Source organism: Anopheles gambiae, chromosome 2 (assembly GCF_943734735.2).
Source record: "Anopheles gambiae chromosome 2, idAnoGambNW_F1_1, whole genome shotgun sequence".
Classification (NCBI taxonomy): domain Eukaryota; kingdom Metazoa; phylum Arthropoda; class Insecta; order Diptera; family Culicidae; genus Anopheles; species Anopheles gambiae.
In genome coordinates, this window is record NC_064601.1 from 108,747,800 (window position 1) to 108,769,986 (window position 22,187).

The 22,187-nt window shown below is 43.1% G+C and overlaps 3 protein-coding genes across 4 annotated transcripts in view; 1 reads left to right on the forward strand and 2 right to left on the reverse strand.

Annotated features, from left to right (window-relative positions):
• LOC3290267 (uncharacterized) overlaps positions 1 to 512 on the reverse strand; it is a 75,491-nt gene extending 74,979 nt beyond the window's left edge. The window contains exon 1 of the mRNA XM_061646730.1: positions 221 to 512. The gene's annotated coding sequence lies outside the window, so the exon portion shown is untranslated. The remainder of the gene's footprint in view (positions 1 to 220) is intronic.
• A 3,008-nt stretch (positions 513 to 3,520) lies between these two features.
• LOC1270166 (uncharacterized) lies at positions 3,521 to 6,784 on the reverse strand. 2 transcript variants are annotated; one of them, XM_061646792.1, is made up of 6 exons: positions 6,307 to 6,784; positions 4,940 to 5,098; positions 4,780 to 4,867; positions 4,220 to 4,700; positions 3,956 to 4,139; positions 3,521 to 3,877 (listed from the first exon to the last, which is right to left on the reverse strand). In XM_061646792.1, exons 1-6 carry the CDS (start codon positions 6,452 to 6,454, stop codon positions 3,765 to 3,767), a joined length of 1,173 nt encoding a protein of 390 aa, XP_061502776.1. In that variant the 5' UTR covers positions 6,455 to 6,784; the 3' UTR covers positions 3,521 to 3,764. The 2 variants fall into 2 exon arrangements, with proteins under 2 accessions (XP_061502776.1, XP_061502775.1); XM_061646791.1 differs by having other exon boundaries at positions 3,521 to 3,895; positions 6,307 to 6,661.
• A 13,336-nt stretch (positions 6,785 to 20,120) lies between these two features.
• LOC1270165 (microfibril-associated glycoprotein 4) lies at positions 20,121 to 21,972 on the forward strand. The gene is made up of 2 exons (XM_308841.5): positions 20,121 to 21,261; positions 21,344 to 21,972. Exons 1-2 carry the CDS (start codon positions 20,549 to 20,551, stop codon positions 21,471 to 21,473), a joined length of 843 nt encoding a protein of 280 aa, XP_308841.5. The 5' UTR covers positions 20,121 to 20,548; the 3' UTR covers positions 21,474 to 21,972.
• Positions 21,973 to 22,187: the final 215 nt, after the last annotated feature.

A 22,187-nucleotide genomic window follows, 5' to 3' on the forward strand; every position in this document is an offset into this window, starting at 1 on the left:
CGGTATCATACCTAACATCGAACGAACCATAACTCGCTTGGAGCACCGTTTCAAACTTGTCTACCTAATATCCATATTTATGTGGTCAGTATATCAATGTATTCTATTCCCCATACCACCAACCATGCTTCATTCCCACCATCCTCAGCGAACGGATATTCGACTACAATAACTACCTCCAGCAGCACTTAAGTTGCGTTTGTCAAAGTTATTAGCCAACCTCCAATGCAAACCCATCCTTACCCCATTGTGTAAGCCCGAAATCCTCGGTCGCTGGCTTCGATGCAACGCTGAATAGCATATGTTAATCCAATGTCATTCCATCCAACCCCGATTCGAGAGCTTCTTCCGAGAGCACCGCAAGCAATGTACACTGCCAAGTACTGTCATCACTATCGCTACACTGCGGCAATCCAGTGCAAACGCGTATGGCGTGTGGTCAGAGCGCAACCACAACAACCACGGCGAGCAAACGGTGCCTTCTCAGCAGCATCACTCCTGCAACTGCTGCCTGGCTGGCTGTACTGTGTGCTGCTGCTGTGTCGCGATTGGCACGAAGTTTGTTATCAACATCCGAGCCATTCAACAAACGTAATATAGCAGAGCAACTACTACTACGGCGACGCTCCTTCATTACTGCCCGTGCTGATAGCAAACAGTGCTCGACGCGGCTACCATCGTCACGAGAAGCAGCAAAGCTGCACATTAAGCGAAACTCGTTATCCCACGACAAGCGTAAACCAAGCGTGGGGTTTTGCTCGGGAACTTTCGGTGCAGTGCAGAAGCAGTAGCATTGCGCTTCAACAACATGCAGACATTTATCGACAAATCAACTTGCATACATAATCGATAAGCGGTGCGGGGTCTGTGGCTTGCACTCGCTGTGTTCTCGCGGCCCAGCGTTGACAGGGACGGTTAACAAACTTTTCGGCTGACAACTATGAATATCATCTCTGATGGATTATCTCGACCGTGACGACGGGCGGTTTGACCCTACACGAACTGCACTGCACGTACATCGATCCGTGGATGTCGAGCATCTTTCCAAATGATAATTCCATTGCTCTATCCCCGACTCTAGACCACGGGATGGTAAAATAAATAATCCCCTTCTACGAGGGGGCGTACGGTGAAAAATCCATTACTCTTTGTTGGCGTAAATTATGCAACTGCGCTTCACTGACTTTACCCGAAAACTAAAATCCGATAAATCACAACGACAATGGATGGGTATTGTGTTGCCCAGGGGTTATGAGAAAAATGCACTTAATCCACCGTTGAATGCAATTATTTTTCGAACTAGTGGGTTTTGTTTTTATTTCTTCAATGGACAACAACAACACGCTTTAGCTTATCTGATAGAGCAGCAACAGTCCAATCGATATGTTTTCTATCGATATACGCAATAAAAAACAAGGCATCAAAATACAAAAAATCCTTTGAAATCGTATTCAAAACAAAGTGACGTCATAAACAAACAAATACCAGCACAAAACATTAACTTATTCTAACTTATCACAATCCTTTCATAACAAAAGCATTTCAGCACTTTGTTTTTCAGTGTTTTGTAAATGAAGTTAAACCAATGGTATGTTTTGATACACTGAACAATGCCTTGAAATGCTGAAGCAATTAATTTATGGCACAACGGAAGGATAATTATCACAACAAGTATCTATAAAGTGTAACCACCATTGAGCGACCAATTGACCAAATACGACTGGATAAATAACCACCGTAATGAGCTCATAAATATCGTTTGAATTTTGCAAACCCAACTACTAACATTTCCCACATGCACTCGATCGGTACTAATACCAACCACACCAGCCGTCCCATGCACTCTAAACATTTGCATTGCAACACAACAGGAACGGTACAGGCTTACAATTCGCCCCTCATAGCAATTGCAATCGCTGAACATCAAGCGAAACGAACGACAGCGCATGGAAGCTTTTTGGAGCAGCTAACACCACCGAGCTCGGCAACAGCAACCATCCAATGCAGGTATCGACGGTATGATAGTACCATGAACTGGCAGTTTAATCAAGCCCCAATTTCCAAATCATCATTTTGACACGTACGACTCCCCGAGAACGTCACCGAACTTTGGGGAGGTGTGAATCGATCGATCCATGCCACTCGGTTTCGGTTTGACGGGCGTAGAGCTATAATGGCTGTAATGAAACACCAATTTACAGCCTCTCATCGCCATCTCGAATGACACGCACTGGTGGACACTGATAGCTGCGAGTTTGCTGTAATTGGTTCCTGTTTTCGGGACTGGATCTGCTGTCTGTAATTATCCTTTTCAAACTAGATACATTTGTTGAAAAAGATGGAGCTTTGAGCGATGATAATGCACGAAATTGAATTAACCGTTGCTTGATGCATTAGGAGAACCAATAAGCTTAGATCATTGCCAAATACAACTTTCAAGTTGGAAGTTATACGAAGCTCCAATTTCAGTGAATTCATTAATAGTAGAGCAGAAAACTAAAGAAGTTGCTTGGTTAAAAAAAACATTTAATAAACAAGTACATCAAAACACTACGAACTTATTGGTACTCCCAATACATTCAAAAGGTTAACTTGTGGTTAATAGGGTGAAAAGAGTTAAATTTCATTATGTTTCATAATTGGATTAATTGGCGAAAAAAAAAATTAATCCGTGAGTACTTTGCGTATAAATGTTTTACATGTTATACGTAATTAAGGCATTTTATAGTTCAATAATTATTCATAATAAAGTAATTGTATTACAAGGACGCTGTCAACGCTGTGCGCTGAACAACGGAAGAGCAACGCTCAGAGGCTGTTTATCGCGGGACTTTTTGACAATCGGATCAACTCGCCAGCGCTTCTTTCAACGTACAACGTGTATATCCCGCCGAGATCGCTCCCGACTAGATCGCTACTCGACGTGGAGGAACGTCGCATTCGCTTTGACTCCTCTGATCCGTTTATTTGTATGTGCCGTGAGTTCAATGTCATTTGTGATGGTCATGAAATGAGACTAAACGATGTACAGTGAACCCTCTCTTATTTGAGAGGCGATGGGACTGTCGAATAAGAGGGGTTTTCAAATTACAGAGGTGAAAAGTGAATGAAAGGTCCATACAAACAAGAAGGAGACAGAACATTTAGTATGCAGCCTTAACTGTTGCTATAGGAAACTGCTAACAGAATCGCCAATTTGAGCATACATCTTTCAATAACCATGGCAACACCATACACAAATAAGAGGGACACAGATTTCAGAGGTTTTCTAAATTAGAGGAACAAAAATGTACTGGAAATCAAGGGACTGTGCAAAATGTTCAAATAAGAGAGGTTTTTCCAATTGGAGAGGTGTCAAATAAGAGAGGGTTCACTGTATATATGTAATGTATGTTACCAAATTCGCTTAAATAGGGTCACTTGCGGTCTGTTGAATTTTGATCAATACACAACAAGTAACAAAACCAACAAATTGTTTCATCTCCGTTGTGGGCATCTGGTTAGATCGCACAATTATATCTGCATTCATAAACTTTTCTTTATTCGGCAAAAGATTGATCAATATATTTCTTAATCCTTTCCCATCTTAACATAAACACCGGTTTTGTTACATATCAGTTATAGAAATCTTAGAAGCACTTAGTAATTATCATCTATCAACACATTCCATAACAGCTTCCATCAGTCCTTCAACCGGCACCGATCGCACACAATGAATCCTTCAACTTGAACCGTATTAAAAACGTATCCAAATTTAACTGCCCTTACGCCGCACTACAAGCATTCTGGGTGTACAGTAATCGGAATCCTCGGTTAGCTACGTCCGGCGTTTCATTCCCATTGGTCACCGTGTACACGACGAACGGCCGGGCGCTTGCTGTTGGAGTGGACGGTACTGAAACGGTTAACATTTCGGCTTCGATCGTACCAACCCGCCACCCTGTCCCATACTTACACGTGACGCCCGGAAATCCAAGACCACAGAACCGATCCGCGGTCAGGCCGGTAGGGTTTGGTATAATGATGAAATCCGTCGAACAGGCCGCCCCGGTCGCACTCAGCATGGCCGAACCGAGCAGAGTTGGATCGATCACGATCGCATTGTCAGATAGCGTAAAGGCGTATCGATCGTTTGGAGGCTGTACACAAAAGATAGTCATAAAGATGGTAAAGCAGCACCTATTTTATACATAACCTTCCGGTCCACAAGTATCCTTACCAGAGAATAGCTAACAGAGCACTTTGCGGCGGCGGGTCGTATGCAGATCCCATAGTTTGTGTTCGCCAACTGTCGACTGCCCCGTGCACCGACCGTGTTGAGGGCCGGATTCTCACCGAGCCCATAGTTCAGACTGCTGATCTCACCCGTCTCATCGGTGTAGTACTGCAAACACCCATTCGGTGCCCGTTCCGCACTGGCACACGCAATCTGTGACAGTTCGATGTTCCACAGCCGATTGAACGACACGTCACCGTTGGTGGCAATGCGGAGCGAGATAGGGCTGCTGCCGGCAAAATTTAGGTACAGATGTTGGCCCGTATTTTCACCACAGATTGGTACTACGGCCGGGCTGCCACCCACGATCGTCAATCGATCAGTCGTGCACGAACCATCGCCCGTCGGCTGGGAAAGCGTTAGCGAACGGAAGTCGATACGAAGCTGACAAATACCGCTGGAAGGGTTAACGGTAAACGTGCAGCTGAAAGGTGGAAAAAAACCAACAGTTCTCTCTTGAGTAACATACACATCCAGGGCGTCTCAGAAGCTATATGACTTACGTGCCACCACCATTGTATGGGCCCGGGAAGCCTGAGTTTGTAAAGTATGTACTATTGAGGTTCGTAGAGCCCCCGCAGGATTTCGTATCTGCCAAAATGATGGTACATGACAGGGTAAAACATCACAAACCTTGCTGCTTCCTACCACTGCAATACTCACACACACAGCAGACGGCCTGATTCGTGCGGGAACTGCACGAACCGGACGCTAGGCCACCGTTGTCCTTGCACTCGCCCGCAATCAGACAGGTTCCGGATAGGCCCGAGGGTGACGTGCACGGTACGTTCGCAATACGGCCAATCGTGTAGAAGGGAAAAACTGCACCCGAAAAAAACAAGAACAAACAAACAAACCCAAAAAAACCCCATCAAAACGAAGAATTGGAGTCGAATTTTTGAACGAGTAAAACATTGTATGTGAAATAGCTTTGTACGGCAGCTATCGAAGGCTCCTGTACGTTCTAAACGTGAAATATTTCAACTCTTATCTGCCGGCACCGTAAAACAACCGCGTCCCGCCGGACTTTATGATGAACTTGTGGGTTATATCAATGGAATGGAATGGACCTCGCTCTCACGCAGGATGATGGAAAACATTGGTACAAAAATACTAATAACTCAAAAAACGTTGTTTTTTCTACTATGTTTAGAACCATTCTGTGGTCTATTACAACTTTCCCCTTATCGTGACAGCGCCATGCGGCATGAAACATAATAAAGTCTAGTTATGAGAAAAGCTAAAAAATATGCAATAACCTTTGTTGTACTGTGCGTTTTATTTGAATTGAATTTTGTCCTAGAAATCCTCTTTTGAATTTGTATGCCATGATCATATCATTGAAAGCTGTTTCCAAGAAATGCATATTAACATTTCTGATGCACAGCACGCAAGCTTTATCGGGAAAATCAAATGAATTGAAAATGCTGCAATTTGAAATTCCAGTACTCACGTCACAACGACTTGTTTTGTACAGATTAATTCGTCAATTCATACACATCAAAGTCATTTTCACGAATCAAATCGAACCACAGCATGACAGTGACACCAACCAATCGTACCCAGGTTTTTATATCAAACAAGTTGACTACTTTGATGGTAAAAGCTTTATACAATTCATTAAAAGTGTATCAAACATTAGATTCAACGCACAAATCAATATTGAACTCATTATCTATTCTGAGATATTGCACATTGGTTGTTGATTGAAATTCATTTTAATGCATTAATTAATTTCCATCATTCAAAGTCCACGTGCCTCGTTTGTCTAGAGTTGACGTGTTTTTTTCAATTATAAAGCTCCACAGAACAAGCTTTTTTTGAATGGTTATGTTCAATTCAACCTTATTACTATCATTCAGCACCAAAGTCACGACGTAGCAAAATATCACACCTAACCGAGAAATTAAAAAGTGGCACACTACACTCCCTTGCCAAATTTCCTCTTTTCGGGCGCCACAGATTTTTGCACCGATTTGTGCCATTTTCCACTCCATCGCACCACCATCACCATCCTCCACTTAACTCACATCTTCCACTGCGTTGCGCTCCCGCCTGCACCACATCCAGCTCGTTGCTCCCAATCACGCCCGTTACATTTGACCGTTGCTGTACGGCGCAACAGCTTCTGCTTACGTGCAGGACACCGAGACAGAAAACCACCAACCACACGTTCATCTTTGCACTGGCGTAAGCGTAAATAATTAAACACACACACACACGCTGACTGTAAGACTCAGAGGGCCGTTGCCTTGCAATGCGACAAGCGCCTACAGTTGGCTCCAATCCGAGCACGGTCCCACCAATCCAATCCGAGAACGATCACAAGACTGGTGGCCACACAATGTTGCCGTTCGATGCGCAGTGTCTTGGAGCTTCCGAGTCGTTCCGCTCCGGAAACGAACGAAGGCGCTAATTTCCACTCCCGTGTGCGTGTGAAACGTTTACGTTCAGGTCAGTTATCGCAGGGCAAGAGAGAAGTCTTACGAGTTACCTATACGAGTTCTTTCTACCTACGAAGCAATATGAAGACGTTAAGATCGCACCAATCGTTCCGTTTTCTTCCTCACATCGGCCAAGAGCAACGGTTTAGAATATGAATCGAGTACGGCGAAACGCATGATTGATGGACTTTCTTTTTTCACGCGTCCGAACGGAGAGTGAAAACACACATTCCCCCCGTCACGGGGAAGGTGTCTTGGCGTGTTTGCACGACCGATTAGCTAAACTGCCGACGGTGCTCTTGCGACGATTCCATCCATGAATGTGTGTCACTTGGACTCTAGATTTAGAGCAGCTCAAGTCATCACCAGTACCTGCATACGTCACACCATGACAACGTTGGTACTGGAGTGCATCTTGAACGGTTTCAATCGCTTATCTCGAACACCAGCAAATACACTAAGCTCATACCATAAAAAGCTTTCAGTTGATTATTCTCAAACATTTGTGCATGACAATCTCTTCCTTCACAATAGTCATGCGCCTTATCTTTACATCTTCCAGTCGATTGGACGCATCATTCTCAAAACCAGTCCTGATGTTCTTTCTACGCACTTTTCTATTCAATTATTGTCGTCTTCAACAATGGCGAGGACATTTTGCAAACGTATCCGTTTTTTTTTTTTCAATAAAGATAATTGATTTTAGATAACTGCTTCATGTTTTGCTGCCTTTTGCGTCACAAATATAGCTTTTCTATGCTTTATTTTATTCGCCACAACGGTGTCCTAGAAGCCTCTTTTCTCAAAGTCATCATTTTGATACGTTTGCTGAATGGCTATGTAAACCAACAAAGAATCCATAAAAATAATCCCTCTATCCTCGAATATGACGTCTTGGGGAAGGTGAAAAGAAGTATATTTCGATTCGAGAACAACAGTAGCACACACGCAAATGTGTCAAGAAAAGGCCCCAATATGCGTTTAAATCATACTCCACACTGCCCACAACGGCCAACCGTATCGTCGGCGGTTTTTATTTATTTATTTTTTCTTCAGTATCTACAGTGTTGTAGAACCAACACTGAACCACCGAGAGCACACGGCCAAAAAGGCATCAAATTTAGAAGTCAGCATAAACCAGCATCCCTACCACTACCACCAGTACTACGGCCACCTGCAGGGAGTTTATTTGTTTTGATCTCATACGCCATAAATACACTCTCACAATGGTGGTCTCATGAAATACACTTACCTTTCCTAGTTATGCCCTCCCATCACTGCCACTTGCCACTACCGGGAAATTCTCACCCAAAACACACATACACACATGTGTATGTGTACCGAACCTGCACGCTTCCGTTTAAACGATATTATAAGGCAAAAGAAAACGAAAACGGAAGGGACCTGGTACGGATCCTGCTAATCCACTTGATGGGATTCTATATTTCATGGACGGATTGGTGGTAGGGTTTTTATGGCATGCCTCGCGTTGCGTCGTCTGCACGGTGCCCTTCTTACTTGCGAGTAAACCCTACTTCTTCTCTCTTTCTTCCTGTGTAATGGGAGAAAGCTTGGTGCTTTTTTGGTGTGGCGCTGTTCGCCTTTACCACCATTACCGCTACACCACGGTAAACATCTTAAAATGTTTCAATGTGTTTTAAACGGGGTTTTACTGTTTATCTTACCCGTCTCATAAATATTGCAGGATGGAAATTTAGGTGTTAAACGGTTTCATCTTTTCGGGGAGTGAATTGGAAATGTTCTGTTTTTTTTTCGGGATACACTTGATGCAACAGTGTAAAAACTTGCCACCAATCGATGTACTCAATGGTCTGCAGAGCTATATTTTACTGCAATAAATTTCAATTTTCCATTTTACTCAAAATAAATCATTTTAAATTACACGAATAACATCCTTTAAAATGCGTTTAAGGACAGATAATGGTTTAAGTATGAACGTTTGATTCGAAAGGGTTTGCAAAGGGTATTTGAAAACAGAACCCATATCAATTGACATCCCTTAGAACCATATCAACTAGAACCATATCAATATCTGGATCCAAATCTAAGATCAATGGCGTAGTTTGGGCATAATTGGAACAATTTATGCTCAGAATGTCTTCAACATGAACGGACAAAATTGAGAACATTGTTCGTTTTGGAGATCCCATATCTCTAAAACTTTTTACTATTAGTCATTCAGCCTCGACATTTTCTTGGACCCTCACCTTAGGGAGACATTTATCTTAGGGAAACTGATACAATATGAAAGAGACAACAACTTATATGGATTTCATTGTATGGGCTTGGAATAGATACTCCGAGTGACTCCTATCAATCGAAAGCTTAGATTTGTGGTGTAATAGACTCACCTTCTTCAAAATCAGTCTTAGATCTTATTTTCTTTTTTTGTTGGTCTGAAGCACTTATACTGAACCCATAGCAAGCTTCCAAATAAACTTGAGTTAATACTGGTTCTGAAACTGATAACAACCCATACCGCTCTTGGAACTGTTCCAAAGCCCTGTTGATCCTGAAATAGATCCTGAACCCATACTAGTTTAGGAACTGATCATGTACCCATAATGATCCTGGAACTGAACTCATCCCTACATCAGTCTTGGAACTTATGCTAAGTTCATCTTGGAACTGGCCATGAAGCAATACAATTTCCTGAACTGATCCTAAATCTCCTAAAGCGATCCTGAATTGCTCAATTATTATTCATTTATGATGTCGGTCCAAGAACTGTACATAGACCGGTTTCAGTCGAAAATCAGTTTTTGAGACCGAAACAATATCTACTCTGATCCAGCAACCGATTCCGGTAGCATACTGGTCAACAATCCAAGCTCAATGGCAGTAAATTGAAAAACTTCAAAAATGTAAATTTCAGAAATGTAATGCGCGTTACTTCATGCGACTATTTTCAAAACGAGTATAGTCCTTCCAAACTTCTTTAGAAAATTGTCATTAAATCGTTGTATTACCAATCCAGAATATGCATTGTACTTTCCACTGATCCTCAATCGTACCAAAACACGCCATCGGTATAAGACAGAACTGTTTGCAAAAACAACCAAAGGACAAGTTTTCCCTCACCCTCGCTCTCACTCTCTCTCTCTCTCAGAGAGCAACAGTGAAATGTTGCACGCAACACGAGGTGTGGCCCATCCATTTATCTGGCTCTGACCCACCCCTGTCTTACGCAGTCGAATGACAATTCCCAATCACCCTACCCTTTACCCTATCCAAACGGGGACCCGCCTCTTGAACTCTTGTGACCGCACAGATACAGAAAGCACGACCGAAAGTGTGACACCACCGCACCCCGGCCACAGCTTACCTTTCCGCCCGGGATGACTTCGAAAGCCATTCAATTAAGCTAAATGTAATGAAAATGCTCTACCAAACTAGAGCTCGGTGCTTACTCTACTTAATTATATGCCATTTGGAATGTCCAAACCCAGTACGGACCCGTGCGGAGTGTGGCAGCAGCAGTGGCGAAAGGACTGAGAAGGGGAAGCACACTGCGATGAAACGGCGATTTCCAAGCACGAACCAATACACTGCAGTTCCATTCCGTTCTGTACGCAGCAGCAGCAGCAGCCGCTCGGGCTCTCTACAAAGCCAACACAGGATTTGTGTCTCTGATCCTCCGGTCTCAAGCACTTGTCAAGCGAAACAGCATTCGCACGATGGGCGGAAGCATGCCGGGTACGGTTGGGTTGCAAAAACGCGAGCACACCACAGCCGTCCACACCGACTCGACTCTGGGAAGTGCTTTGGCTGTCGCTTCGTTCGGTTTGGCTTTTCGGCGTGTGATTTTGTTGGCACATTTACACTCTAACACTTCGCACCAGCCTGGTTCGACTGCCCCATCCCCATCGCTCTGTCGCATGGATCGTTTCAGTAAATTAGAATCATGTTTGCCGAGCAACAATTACTCACAAAATCATTCCCACGCTCTGGCGCGCTGGCAAGCGCATTCGGGTTTTGTGCGTTGTGCCCTTCACTTGGATGCTGAAGGATCAGTGCTTCAAGAAGATATACTGATACCATCGCCATAGCCGGTACCGATCAAGGCGAAATTATGTAATGATAATCTGCTTACGGAGCAGAGCGCAGAACGACGAACGACGACAAACAACACGGACAGAGGTGACATCAGAGCAGCAAGCAGAGTGCCCCCTCACGTTCGCCCCATCATTGGTAGCAAACGCTCATTTCATCAAGCGTACGGTTAACACACCGGCTTGTTTGCATATGCTTCTCATGCTCGTCCACTGGTCCTTGCTCTTGTCTCCAGCGAAGGAAAACACACTCTCCGTGTTCGTACAACACACAGCCATTGTTTGTATCATTTCATCAACCAATTCGGCCGGCTGGTTTACCGAACCAAAGAGTGACAAGCTACGTGGGCTTAAGTGGATGCCGTTTTGCCGAAGATTTATCTCAATTGAAACAACACGCTGGATAAGGAGCAGTGTGTCATACAGTATAGTACTAGAAAGTTTCTTATTATACGCTATGCTTTAGGAGGTCTCCTCGACATCATAACTTGTTTTTAGATGATAATTGTAATAAAATAATAAATTAAATGTAATAAATTAAATTAATTCAACAACAAAAACCAAACCGAATAAAAACGAAATTTTACGAAAGTTACCACAATTTATGTACCTTCATCCGCCCATCGCTGCCAGCAAACTTCATTAATCATAGATGTGAAAACTCCCAGGCATACCAAGCCGTAATAATGACATGGTCATTTCCAAAATCAAACCCAAAAGCACCCAAGCACGGGTGATTCATTTCCTTTGTTTCGAATGCGCTGTAAATCTCTTCGAACCTACATCAACGACAACGCCGCAATTATGACGGCTACAGTTTGCCAGTACGGGTACTTTAGGACGCGGCAGGCAAACCCATTTCAACGGTGAGACATCTACAAACACACACACACACAAAAGCACCCATTGCTCTTTGTGCCATTTTGCCAGTTTAGGTTCCAAGTTATTTCCGTTCCTCTTTTTTGCTGTTACTCTCGAGCTTTCACATCTCGATCTAAGTGAATTACTTCTCCTTTTTTGTGCTGTCGTTTCTGTTGCTGCTACTACCGGTTTGTCTATCAATTTTAAAAACACACCCCCTTATGCCCACGCCCTGTCGAGAATGATTAACCAAATTTGGATAATTAACGGAAACTCAATTAAAGAACCCCTTGGGGAACTTTACGGGAACACTGAACCAGTCCGTCCCACCAGCCTGTGTGCGAAACAATAAGCATCGGTATGACAAAAAAATGTGCCCGTGTGTTTTTGCCCTGTTCTGTTCCGTCTTATTTGTACAACAGCACATCTTGTAGTCAAAAATAAATTGTAAATTAAATTAAATTAATACATCATAAGGGGAAAGATACGATGAAGGTTAACCCAAAAACTTGGATACAAAGAGAAACATTCAGCTACATTTGTTGACTTGCACACGATAACGAAAGAGCAGGGCAATGGTGCACCAAACCAAGAAGCTACGCGTTAATCGAGTTTACACAGCCAGCAAATTGTTTCTGTTGTTTCTCAGGTCTGATTGTTTTGAAGGAAATGGCGTGTACTCTGCTCCGACGTTTTGCAGATTACGTTTTCATTCTTGTATTTACTATTCTCTTGTATTAACAAAAAAACGCAAAAGAGAATTTGTGTTTCAGCTTGCGTTATCTGCTTTATGAAAACGGATTCATGCTTTCATTTCTTCAATTTGTAACTCTTGATGAGTGCCAGATATGTGTAGTAGACATGAAGGTTATATTATTTCGAATTATTACCACTAATAGCTTGTTTTGCATATAATATTTTCTAGCTAACATTGATTCAATTGATCATATTACAGCATACCTTACTTTACCCTAGCAAACCTTTTACATTTAAGAAATGAACGAGAATTTGCTATAATGTAACTCAAAACAATGAAAAAATCGAGACTAAACGATATTTGTTTACCAATTTCGTACATTTTCGAGATCTAGTATTGATTCAAATTAAGAACAGCATCAAAATTTCATCAATAATCGTCACAAATGTTTGCACAAAAGTCAACATGACTGATAAAGTTTATTTATCAGTGTTTTTCAACATTTTTGCAGGTTTTCCCCCATGTAGGGTTCATGTAACAATGACCTGGATTCATGGGATCTAGGATTTAGGATTCATGTAAGAATTTTTGATCCAATTGAACGGTTGAAAACCACTGTACTAGCCACTTTTCACTACTTCATTTTCCTGTGCATTTCACTCGGTGTTGCCGTGGGGTTAGTTTATCATATTAAACTGTTTTTCATGCAAGTTTCCAATGTAAACAGCATTATTCACGGTTTGCGAGATGTTTTTCAACAGCTGTCATATATTTGTGGCACCTGTGCTGGTGAAAAACTTCTAACATTGGAACATGACTATGGAAAAAGGCAAAAATCAATAGTATGAGCTGAAAACACCACAATAAACCCGACTCATTGCTGATATACAAATTTTATTCAAAAATTTAAATATAGCCCTAACTCCAAATTCACTAACAAAAACATTAAAATATTTGCTAAACAACACAATGTACTTGCTAATTTTAAGCCATTAGAAATTACTAAACAGCAACAAAAAGCATCAAAATCACCTTCATTTACTGTTTTCATCCGTCTTACCGTCAGCCAACAGCACACTCACGATGAATAATGATGACAAATAGCTACATCACAAAGCAACGATCCACAAAAACGGGCCCGCTAAAAGGTACTTCCTCAAGACGGGATGTTTTGTGTATTCTCCTTTTTCTGAACAATTTTCTTTGCAACAAACCAAAAAAAAATGCTAATTTTCAACCTGATCCCCTTTGAACAGGTCAGCGGAAGCGTCAGCGACCCGGTATGTACGTATGTCGACGGTAGATCAACCTCGGTAAGCCCGCTATTAGTTTATTGACATTTTTACTTTTTCGCACGCCTAACTTTTTCATACTTTCTAATCTTCCTTTGTGGCGGACGTCATCAAAGCAAAAGCTTGCGCGAATAACCCAACAGCAGAAGGAGAAGAAAAAAAACATCATGATCTATACACATCATGCGCCGGGCATCGTTGGGGTATTGTTTTTTTTCGTTTTTGTTTTGGCAGTGGTCCGTTTTTATTCACCTGCTTTAATCCCAGATCGCTCACGCTCGAGCAGTGCGGGTGCCCACTGACTGGCCGGACACCCGACAGTCTGCCCAGTCTTGTAAAGCCATCGCCACGAACCGTTTATTTCAATCAACAGATCCGGCGCTGTATCCTTGCTGCACACACACACACACACAGTGGCACAGTACATTCACCGCTGGCAGCCGGCCAAGTACACGATTTAAGGACCAATTTGCCCAAAACCGTCCACGTGCCCAGGAAGCCCTTTGCCGTAAAGCCTTTTACGCCACAAAGGCTGTTCGTTCGGCTGTTCGTCAACAAAAAAGCATCACAAAACACACGAAGAGAAGGTGTAAATGGGACTCGATGTGACCCAGCGGAGGCACCCGGTCACGTTCGGTGGCCGAGTCACGGACAGGATCAAAATCAGCCGCACCACGTTTCGTGCCTGGTCTACCATCACCGTCCTGCTTGTCTTCCCTTGCGACGGCCTCTCGCGCCGCATCACTTTCGGCTTGTAATCATGAAAATTAAATTTATTCAAATTAAGAGCACTAAAGTTTGCGCCACCCCGCAGTGTACCGCATACCGACGGAAGGACAGACCCTCATACCTCTTTTATTCTCTTTTCAGCGTCCGTGCCGTTTGTTTCGCTTTTGTTTAAAGCTAAAATTTGTCCTGCGCTTCGCTTGAAAAATGCGCCATAAAACCGGCTAGCTCACTGCCCTGGCCAGGTGTGCCCCAGCTTGCAGCCTGCGTGTGCCTTTTTTTGCTACCACCATCGTAAAACCTTCAATACCGTCTCGACCGGAAGCGGCCAGCCTAACTTTGAACGCCACGGTCATTATGCTCGCTGTCATTGTCGCTGTCGCCTGGCACCGGCATAGTACCGGGCGGCAAAAATGTCATCACGCAGACGACGCAGAGCTTATTCCCACTGGCGGGAAATGCTGGGACGACCACCACCACCACCACCATCACCATGCTCCAGTTTGCTTCACCGGAAAAGTTTACCCACGTAAACGAAGAATAGAGAATGTTCTCTTTTTTCGGTCACTTTTCCCGTTGCTCAATCCGTCTTCACACGGCAGTGTTCCTGCAGCCTGAGCTTGCCGCTAGCCACAGCCGCAGTACTTAAGTAAGCGTGGGTATGGTAATGCTACGTGCAAAGGGCTGTACGGAAGCGAAAGTTTTGGGCCCACTGTTCACAAGTGCAAAGTGCTCTCGTAGGGCTAATTTGGATGTGCATATAAATTTTGCCATCGACTAGACTAGACTGCGGTGGTCTTTAGTGGTGGTGAAATGAAAGACGGTATCTTTGCTGTGAGGGGTGAGTTTAACTCTTCGTATCGATTAAATTGGATGTAGGAATTATAGGGATAACAGTTTCTGTATAAATAGATAACAAATGCTTAAGCTAGACAGCTTTATTAATTACTGTAGTTTGGGTAGGTGATTTGATTAATGGCAAGATCATTTACTTTGAAATATAAATGAAAAGAGTCCATCAGTAAGTCTGATTTAAATACCAGAATTGGGGCCCTTTCCGTTGTAAGTTCGTAGACTGAAATTTCAGCCTGTCAGCTGATTGCATTGTATAGCAGTTATCGAGCAGCTATCTAAGTGTGTATAATATACAGGTGGGCTTATCCCAAGGTGTATGAATTTAGAAGGCTGATTTTTATCGCTTCTGCTTCTGAATAATGATTTTAAGAGTGTTTTGAGTATTCGTCAAGCCTCCAGAAAGCTTGTTTGAACAAAAGTTTTTACCCATCCTGTCAAAAAGTGATATTCAAATTTGGTTATAAAAATCATGCTATGAAACCACCTGGACTACATACACTTTGATTCTAGATTCCACCACGTGATCTCTTTAATGCACCATGGGGTAAATGTAAACAACACCGTGTTTTCGAACAGGTACTCGAATCTAATTCTAGCTTTGAGGCTAGAATAATCTAGACTGAAAATTGCAGGCTAGTTTTTTGTGTGGTTTTGTATTGAGTGTTTACATGATTTCTGCCTCCAACTGTCAAACTCCATACAAAAAACTGACTAGAATCGTGAAGGGCCCCTTTACTGGTAAATACTAAATTGTAGTAAATAACTCAAATTAGCGACTGCAGCCCATATTTCCACCTATTCCTATTCCTAATGTACGAGTTTCTCTTCCTATTATTGGTACATTGGCACTTTGAACACATTGGCAGGTAAGTCGTGGCAAGATATTGGGTATTTCGAAATGCATCGTGCGAGGAACAGCATAATTTGTGGCCACTATTTTCATCAAATCCCAACCCGTTTAAATATTCGTACCAGTTACTGGATGTTCTATGACTTCAGGTTTCTCTTGAGAAGGTCATTAACTGGCATCTGATTTGATACTTCGATAGCATAGGCAAAATAGATCATGTGATCGATAATAAGGACGTAGAAAACCCACCCGAAATCACTAACACTAAAGAACGTAGACCTTAATATCCGTAATAGTCAAATTACGACCACTAGAATGCGCATAGCTAAAGATTTGTGATCTAATCGACGATGAGATTAGACTACCACTAAGTTCGTCTTTATCTACTTTCCCTCATATTATCTTTCCACAGTTCATGAAGAATACTAGCTGAGTGAATCAGATCCAAAACAGTATATGGTTTCAACAACGTATTAAGTAAACTTTCACGCAATTGGCGTACGTATGTATGAGATTCTTGACGACGTAAACGTAAAACGTATAAGCTTCTTACTGATTGCGCAAGAATAGTAATGTTGCCAACACAACCTGACAATCACTTTCCTGACTGTATGAGCTTTCCCCTCCCATCTTAAGCTTTTTCTCAAAGCCTACAACGATACACAGAACCTCATCAAAACCATCTGCCCGTTGCAATTTTTACGATACATTACTCATCCACCGAATTCGAAACGGACCAGCTTTTATGCAAGCCACTTAGCATCGTTTCAATTTAAATTATCTACCCCCAATCCCCAGCTCCATCAAATTACGCTGATAAAACCATAGACAGGAAACCGGAGGGAGGTAAGGCTAAACTTCCGTCTGTTTTCTTTTCTCTCAAACCTCTTTCTACTGCTGAATTTCTTCATTCAAAGCCAAAACGAAATGAAGCTGTGAAATAAAAAAAATGTACCATTTCATTTGCTAGAAACAGCCTGGAGCTACCAGACTCCCGTTCTTCCTTCGCCTCAACTGAGAGATCCACCAGAGGACGAGGACTGATTTTAATTTCGATTTCTCTTTTAAACGTCCATTTATGAGTCGGCCTTAGCTCCCCCTCCGTCTCACCAGCACACCGTGTAGAACTGTCAATGAAAGCACATTTTATTATGCTTCATCGACAAAAAAAAAACCAACCTCCACAAGTGATGGCGCACCGTTGGCGCAAGAATCTCCCGACAGCGAATCTAACACCAGCGCGGAAAATGGTCCGTAGCAAAACGATGATGGTGGCGGTTGTAGTTCGCATCGTAATCAAAATGAAATGGCGATGGTATTATTCAGCTAAGCCGTCCCCGGACTGTCCAGCCGACCATTGCGGGAGGGAGGAGGTCAAGGGAGGCTTGATCGTTTCAGCTTCAAAACGACGGGGCTTTCCCTTTCCGGCCCCTCCCTGTCACTGTAAATTATTCCTGTGCCAATTGGCTTAATGAGAATAAATGAGGAGGATTACAACAATCGGCCCAAAACAGTATTTGAAGTTGGAGTAGGCGGGAAAGCAGAGGGTAAAGTGGGAAAAGTTAAAGCTTCCGTGGAAGCTTGTTGCTGCTAAACGGGGGTGGGTTATGAAGTTTTGTCTTTTTTACACCGTGAACAAAGTTGTTTTTATAAATTACATATTTATTTGTATGAACTCAATTTTTGTTACCAAAACTTAGGATATTTTTTATGACATCATTTATGACGTTTAAACACTATCAGTCCAGTCTCCAGCATCAGTCAAAAAATGTATGATCACTGCAAACTTTCAAAAAAAACCTTCTTTTAAAGCAAAGAATGGTGTTTGAATGTTGTATTTCAAAAGCACCTTCTAATTTTCACCAAAACAACTCCATTCAATTCTGCGGTTGAAGGTTCAAATCTCCATTCAAATACGCGATGGTTACCACCGACAACACCGGAACCGGTGTCCCGTGGGTTCGTTAAAACTTTCCTACACGAAATGCATGTAATTTAATGTTTGCTCAAACATTCGCGCAAATGTGATGCCTACTAACAAGCCTTGCGCCACACTCCCATGCCCGTGGACAAGCATTTTTTTTTCGCCCTTTGCACATGAATTTGTTCTCACTTTTGTAACACATTTTTTTCTGTACCCCCTGTGCCACCGCAACCGTTTCCGGTCGCTCCGTTTCCGTTCGCTCATTTGCAACTCCTGAAGCCTGCCCGGCCTACCGTAAAGCTCTCCGCCGTTACGCTTTGCACGAACGCACGAAGCCTCCGGGCAGCTTTTCGACGATCCGGCTCGCTTAATAAACCTGGTTAGGGAATGTTTCCCCCCTCCTGCCCCTTTTGTGCGGTGTCCTCTCACCGTTCCTTTCTTTTTTTTTTTGCGCTACGGGTTCCGCATTGCGTTGAGCGCTTCCGCTCATTTTGCTAATCTCTGTTTCTTGCACCGGTTAACCACCCGAGCTTCCCACCCACCCACTGGCAAAAAGGGAAACTGTTGCGATGGAAAAGGGTACTAGCGAAGAGGAAGTTACCGATCGTTTGAAACGGTGAGAGCGAAACGCGAAACCAGACGTTAGCCTTTTCACACAGACAGCCAAAGAGGAAAGGGAACGGAACACAACAGCAGCAACAAAAAAAAGCCGGCGCTCAACGCAAAGAAGAAGTGTAAAGTTAACTTTTAATCATCTCATTAAAAATAAAATCTTGTAACAAATTTATGCTATCATTTTACATTCCAGCGGGGCAGCGGCCGGGTGAGTACACCGTGTCCCTTTCCCCCCACTTTTGCCCACCCCACTTGCTCCAATTATAAAACAAAAGCAAACCCTCCAACGTCCCAGCAGCGATCAACCGCCGAGAGTGGCCACTCGGGAGCTTTGGCAGCGGAAGCTGTGTCGTTGAAAGGATTAGTCTAAAAGGGCACCTTGCTACGACCACTACCCACACCGTGGTGTTCCTGTGGCCTGAGCGTTGGCTTGGAAGTTTTGAAAAATTAACTTCTACCGCTTGATTCTGCCGCCCACTTGCCGAAAAGGAATACACACGCACACACACGCACACACACCGACCTTATGGTAGACAATCTTGATAGCCCTGTTTTGGGGCATTATGTTGTGTACCTCATGTTTGCCGCACCTCCTGTCCTGCAGATCGAATCATTTTATGATGTTTATTTATCTTGTTGTGGCGATACTTGTCTGGTTAATGCCCGCTCCGCTTTGCCTCAAGATATATTTTTTTGTTTGTTTACAAGGTCCTCTTAAAATGGAATAATTGTGGTCATTTTTTAAATTATCTGCTCGAGATGTTTGTTGTGCTTGGGGTAATTTATTGTATCAGTTACAATAAAACATTTGCAGTACAATTACTTAGCTAACATTACCACATAATCCAATCATCATTATTATTATTTTGATAGATACTGAAATCAAACCTGAAGAATTGAGAAAGTTGTTCCCATATAGAGATCTGTAGTTCATACGATCATACGTAGTTTGTCTTACCAATCAAATCAGGTTAATAAACAAAAGGAGCAAAAGGAGAACAGATTTTTGAATCCTTGTATCGATCCCGATCTTCGTCAGGTGAACGTCAAAAGTTAGGAAAATAGTAGCTAAATATATCAAGTTCCTGCAGCTTTCTGTTATTCAAGTTTGATTAACGGCTTTCAAATGCTAGTTGTAAAAATTTCGATTGAATTTGTCAACAAAATAGTCTTTTCATTTGAATCTTTACAAAGACACCACGGGCCACATTATAGACTCTCGAGGGCCGCAGTTTGGAGATCCCTGGTCTCCATGATGATGTCGTTGTGTGAAGTTACGAGTACTCCAAGACAGCTGAGCTCCTTTACCACTGTGGGTATAGACCCTATTACCGGTTGAACTTATGGCAAGCAGTTATTTGTTCTTGATCATTGGGCCTGTCACTTGGTACAGGCGGCAGCTCGTATGACTCAGTAACATACCCATCATGCGGACTCAAGCCTTGTATGGACCGTCTTTCCCCAATCTGCCCTATGGAGGATCCATCTCTCTTGCTATGGGTACATCAGTCAGTCCCAGATAGCAAAACGCATTAGTGACTAAGACTACTAGACCTAGAGCGACTATGGCAGTCTAACAAAACTGTCTAAGAAGACAGTCTAAGAAAAAATAAGAAAACAAGAAACCTACACGATATCAAATCTTATGAACAACTTCTCACTAACATATGAATCATTAATTGCCTCTGAGACAAACTTAAACAGAGCGACCTAAAGTCGCAACGATACCAGTGCTACCCTTCTTTTGCTTTTATCACTCTCGTTAATCAGCTCCCGCAAAAACCACAAAATTAGCCATTTGACTTAAAACTAACTTACTTTCTTATCGCCAGTCCTAACCATTGTAGTAATGCAGCCTTCCATCCATACATTGCTCTTCATTTTCTGTTCAACCACTCTCGACCTCAGTCTGCAGTAAATCAAAAAGCAAGAAAGATGCTGCTCGCAACAGTGTTCCTCGTGTTTGGTGCAGTGCAAATTACCCACCGTCAGCAACTCCTTGCCGCTAGTGTTGATCTGCCGGGCTTCCACTTCGAGCTTCTGCTGACCCATCTGACAGAGATGGAGAATCGGCTGCAAGCAACGCTCGCCGAAATAGCTCAAAATCAATCCCAACAGCTGGAGCAGATCTGCGGTTTGGGTGAGCCTCGTCCCTTTCCGGGGGGTGATAAACTCCCCGCAGCAAGGCGATCGAACATCTATAGGCTAGAAAAAATAGCCGAACTCACCGGTGGAAAAAACCTGGCTGGTGATTGGATCCTGTTTCAGGAACGATTCAATGGTTCGCTCAATTTTAACCGTACCTGGGACGAGTATCGGGTCGGCTTCGGTAACCCGCTGGGTGAACATTGGCTTGGTTTGAGAGCGCTCGAGCAACTGCTGGCCAAAGGACCGCACGAGCTGCTGATCGTTATGGAAAGCTTTAAAGGTACCACCGTGTACGCACACTACGATGCGTTTAGCATTGGCACGGAGCGCGAAAAGTATGCGATAAAAACGGTGGGCAAATACGCCGGCACAGCTGGTGATTCGCTATCGTTTCACGTCGGTTCCAAATTTTCTACCTACGATCAGGATAACGATGAGCACGGGTTGAACTGTGGCGCCCAGTACGGTGGCGGCTGGTGGTTCAAGGACTGTTACTCATGGTGAGGTTCCAAGCGCATTAATTAACCTTAACATACTTTCGGCTTCAAAGCATTCATGGCTAATGTTTTGTACAATTTTCAGCTTCCTAAACGGCATTTATGTTACCACCAGTCAGGGCACGGAAATGGGGCTGATTTGGTTCACCTATACCGGAGCGTTTCAGTCGTTGAAATCGTCAAAAATGATGATTCGGCTTCGTAGTGCACCGTAGCAAAGTTCAGATAATTTAAATCAACATTCAAAATCCCTTCAATATCAACAACAATACCCCAATCACTGTATTGTTTTATCATACGTCATGTTGTGTGTGGTTTTTCCAACAAAAATCTATCCAATGCTTTGCCATACAACGTCTTATGGAATGCGCTCGAACAACAACAGAAAATCAGACCCTTGACTGCTGTAACATTCACTCTTATTGCCCACTTTCATGCAACTATGGGCCGCATTAGCATTGGAATGACTCACTTTTAGCCGTTTGCTATTCATCGATCTCACCGAAGCAAACGCAAAGGAGCAAAAACAACCGCTGCCTCGAGCTGTTCGCGGACTATACTGCGTTGCCCTTGAAAAGTGTACCCTGCCTTTGAGGGTCGACCTCGAAACGAACGTCCTTCCCGACCTTCCTGACAAAGCGGTTCTCGAAGCGGCCAAAAGCAGATACCCTGCACGCGCAGGAAAATCAATAAACCGGCTACCTTGCGAAAAAACGCTACCTCATGTGTGTTGCTGTGTTTGTGTGGAAGCTTTCCGATTGTTGTTTTTATTTATTCGCTTTTGCTTTGCTTGTTTATGTTCCAACCAACCACTCATCAAGTTCGGGGGGAAAAATAACGCAAGCGGCTCGAGCGCACGGCAAACAAACAACTTACAGAACGACCAGCTCAATCAGCATTTGTAAGGCAAAACAAAAAACAGCAAAAGC

Excerpts from the sequence above, each read along its gene's own strand:
- LOC1270165 (XM_308841.5), top strand. The coding sequence starts at position 20,549 with ATGCTGCTCGCAACAGTGTTCCTCGTGTTTGGTGCAGTGCAAATTACC. Across the intron at positions 21,262-21,343 it reads TTCAAGGACTGTTACTCATG|CTTCCTAAACGGCATTTATG; the intron begins GTGAGGTTCCAA and ends TACAATTTTCAG.
- LOC1270166 (XM_061646791.1), bottom strand. The coding sequence starts at position 6,454 with ATGAACGTGTGGTTGGTGGTTTTCTGTCTCGGTGTCCTGCACGTAAGC. Across the intron at positions 5,099-6,306 it reads AGCGCAACGCAGTGGAAGAT|TTTTTCCCTTCTACACGATT; the intron begins GTGAGTTAAGTG and ends TTTCGGGTGCAG. Across the intron at positions 4,701-4,779 it reads CCATACAATGGTGGTGGCAC|CTGCACGTTTACCGTTAACC; the intron begins GTAAGTCATATA and ends TCCACCTTTCAG.